The following is a 3,072-nucleotide window of genomic DNA, read 5'->3' on the forward strand; positions in this document are numbered from 1 at the left end:
TATCTATTGAAGACTTGGAGGGTCTCTATCTATTGAAGACTTGTAGGGTCTCTATCTATTGAAGACTTGGAGGGTCTCTATCTATTGAAGACTTGGAGGGTCTCTATCGATTGAAGACTTGTAGGGTCTCTATCTACTGAACCACTGTTGTCTTGTAGGGTCTCTATCTATTGAACCACTGTTGTCTTGTAGGGTCTCTATCTATTGAACCACTGTTGTCTTGTAGGGTCTCTATCTATTGTCGGGTCTCTATCTATTGTAGGGTCTCTATCTATTATAGGGTCTCTATCTATTATAGGGTCTCTATCTATTGGAACACTGAAGACTCGTAGGGTCTCTATCTATTGAGAACCACTGAATACTTGGAGGGCCTCTATCTATTGGAGGATCTCGATCACTTAGTTTATACAGGCAGCCCAATTCTGACCCTTTTCCCAATTATTGGCAAAAGATCTGATCTGATTGGTCAAAATAACAATTAGTGGGGAAATATGAGGTACAAATCTGTCGTTCTGCCCCTGAACAGGTAGTTAACCCACTGTTCCTAGGCCGTCATTGAAAATAAGAATTTGTTCATAACTGACTTGCCTAGTTAATTAAAGGTTAAAAAATAAAAAATCCCCACTAGATGTCGGTCTCTCCCTGTCTTGACCAGCGGTGGAAAAATAACTCAATTGTCATAATTGAGTAAAAGTAAAGATACCTTCATAGAAAATGACTCACGTGAAAGTGAAAGTCACCCGGTGAAAAACTACTTGAGTAAAAGTCTAAAAGTAGTTGGTTTTAAATATACTTCAGTATCAAAAGTAAAAGTGTAAATCATTTCACCTTCTTTATATTAAGCCAACCAGACGGCAGCATTTTCTTTTTTTAATGATATCCAGGGACTCACTCCAACACGCATTTTAAAAAACGAAGCGTGTTGTTTAGTGAGTCTGTCAGATCAGAGGCGGCGGGGATGACTCTGGAGAAGTGCGTGAATTGGACAGTTGTCCTGTCCTGCTAAGCATTCAAAATGTAACGAGTACTTTTGGGTGTCAAGGAAAATGTACGGACTAAAAAGTACATTATTTTCTTTAGGAATATAGTGAAGTAAAAGTAAAAGTTTTAAACAATATATATAAAGTACAGATACCCCAAAACAACTACTTACAGTAAGTAGTACTTTAAAGTATTTTTACTTAATTACTTTACACCTCTGGTCGTGAGTGGTTTCATAGCTTTACTTCTACTAAAAGAGAAGTCTTCCATACTGACTGAGGGAAGTCACAAACTCTGTCTGTGAAGAGTTAACTTTTCAGCAGTATTCTGCTGCCTCCTCAGTCCGTCTCCTCCTCCTCCTCCTCCCACACAACTCCAGCCATATAAACAAAACCGTTACATTTGTACTGTTGTTATTTTTCCATTTCCTGGATTCTCCAAGTCCGTTGGAGTTCCACCCAGGCGCGCAGGGGGAGAGAGATGGCACACAGTGAGAACCAACAGTCGTCCTTTTCTGATATAATAGAATTAAACGTCGGAGGGCAAGTGTATGTAACTCGACATGCAACTTTAGTCTCCGTCCCAAACTCTCTCCTGTGGACTATGTTCGCACAGAAGAGCCCTACAGAACTACCGAAAGACAGCAAAGGACGCTACTTCTTTGACCGGGATGGATTTCTGTTCAGGTATATTCTGGATTATCTGCGGGAAAGGGACATCGTTCTACCGGACTTCTTTAAGGAGAGGGGTCGGTTACAGAAGGAGGCAGAGTTCTTCCAGCTGCACGAGCTCGCACAGCGCCTCAGACCTGCAGTGAGTAAAGATAACTCTCTCGGGGACGAGCTGTGCGCCCATGGGGACCCGGAAGAGGCTTCTCTCGCCTGCGCTCTGGGTAGTAGCAGCATCACCACGACCGCGGTGAGCAGCCCGACTCCGAGCCTTCGCTCCCCGTTCCAGAAGCATGGCTATATTACCATTGGTTACCGGGGCTCCTACACCATCGGGAGGGATATTCAAACGGACGCCAAAGTTCAGGCGAGTGGCCAGAATAACGGTTTGCGGAAAGACGTCCCTGGCCAAAGAAGTTTTCGGTGATACTCTGAATGAGAGCAGAGACCCGGACAAACCACCTGAGAGGTACACCTCCCGGTACTATCTGAAGTATAACTTTCTCGAGCAGGCGTTCGACAGGCTCGCGGAGGTCGGGTTCCGCATGGTGGCTTGCAGCTCCACTGGCACGTGCGCGTACGCGAGCAGCGACCCGAACGAGGACAAAATCTGGACCAGCTACACCGAATACGTGTTCTCCCGGGACTGAACAACCCGTTACCGGGCCGCTAGGTAGCTTTACCGGGGACTGGGACGTGATGCTCACCTGTACGGTAGAGAGACTACCTGCAGAAATGTGAAAACTCCTCTATCTTCTCTATATGTCCCATCTGATTATGGGAAAGGTTAAAGGTTACTGAGGATTATTCTGTATGGACATATTGGTTGTTGTTTTGCCCAGGCCTATATAAGGCTAATGGAGGTATGTTTCATGTTGCAGACCAGTCTATATTATACAGTTATATGACTGTTGTGACAGAATGCTCTCAATGTGTTTATATTAACACACACACACACACACACACACACACACACACACACACACACACACACACACACACACACACACACACACACACACACACACACACATACACACACACACCACACAAACATTAACACACACACACACACACAGATTGGGGATCCTACTTAGGCAGCCCGTTTTCCCACCTTAAGTTGTGGGATCTTGTTTTTAGCCCTGCAGAACGTTACGTTTGGATTTGTGTTTCGTTGGAATTCAGTATTAAAAATCATGAACACTTTGCTGCTTGGTCTCATTCATCTAACGACGGACGTAACACATTTACTCACGTACACACACCGCAAAAAAACATTTATACACCACACAAACATTTACACACACCAGACACATGTTCCCAGAACAAGCACAATGCAAGGCGTGTGAGGGTGGATAGGCTGTTGAACCTAACTCCTTCCTGGCGTTGTCTTGGTTTGACAGGCTGTTGAACCTAACTCCCT

The 3,072-nt window shown here is 44.5% G+C and overlaps 1 protein-coding gene across 1 annotated transcript; it reads left to right on the forward strand.

Annotated features, from left to right (window-relative positions):
* Window positions 1-1,338: 1,338 nt before the first annotated feature.
* Window positions 1,339-2,855, forward strand: LOC112241485 (BTB/POZ domain-containing protein KCTD12). The gene is given in 2 exon segments (XM_024409589.2): window positions 1,339-2,007; window positions 2,009-2,855. Coding segments are annotated over 2 exon segments (837 nt in total). The 5' UTR covers window positions 1,339-1,461; the 3' UTR covers window positions 2,300-2,855.
* Window positions 2,856-3,072: the final 217 nt, after the last annotated feature.

Source organism: Oncorhynchus tshawytscha, unplaced genomic scaffold (genome assembly GCF_018296145.1).
Source record: "Oncorhynchus tshawytscha isolate Ot180627B unplaced genomic scaffold, Otsh_v2.0 Un_contig_1914_pilon_pilon, whole genome shotgun sequence".
In the NCBI taxonomy this organism is placed as follows: Eukaryota; Metazoa; Chordata; class Actinopteri; order Salmoniformes; family Salmonidae; genus Oncorhynchus; species Oncorhynchus tshawytscha.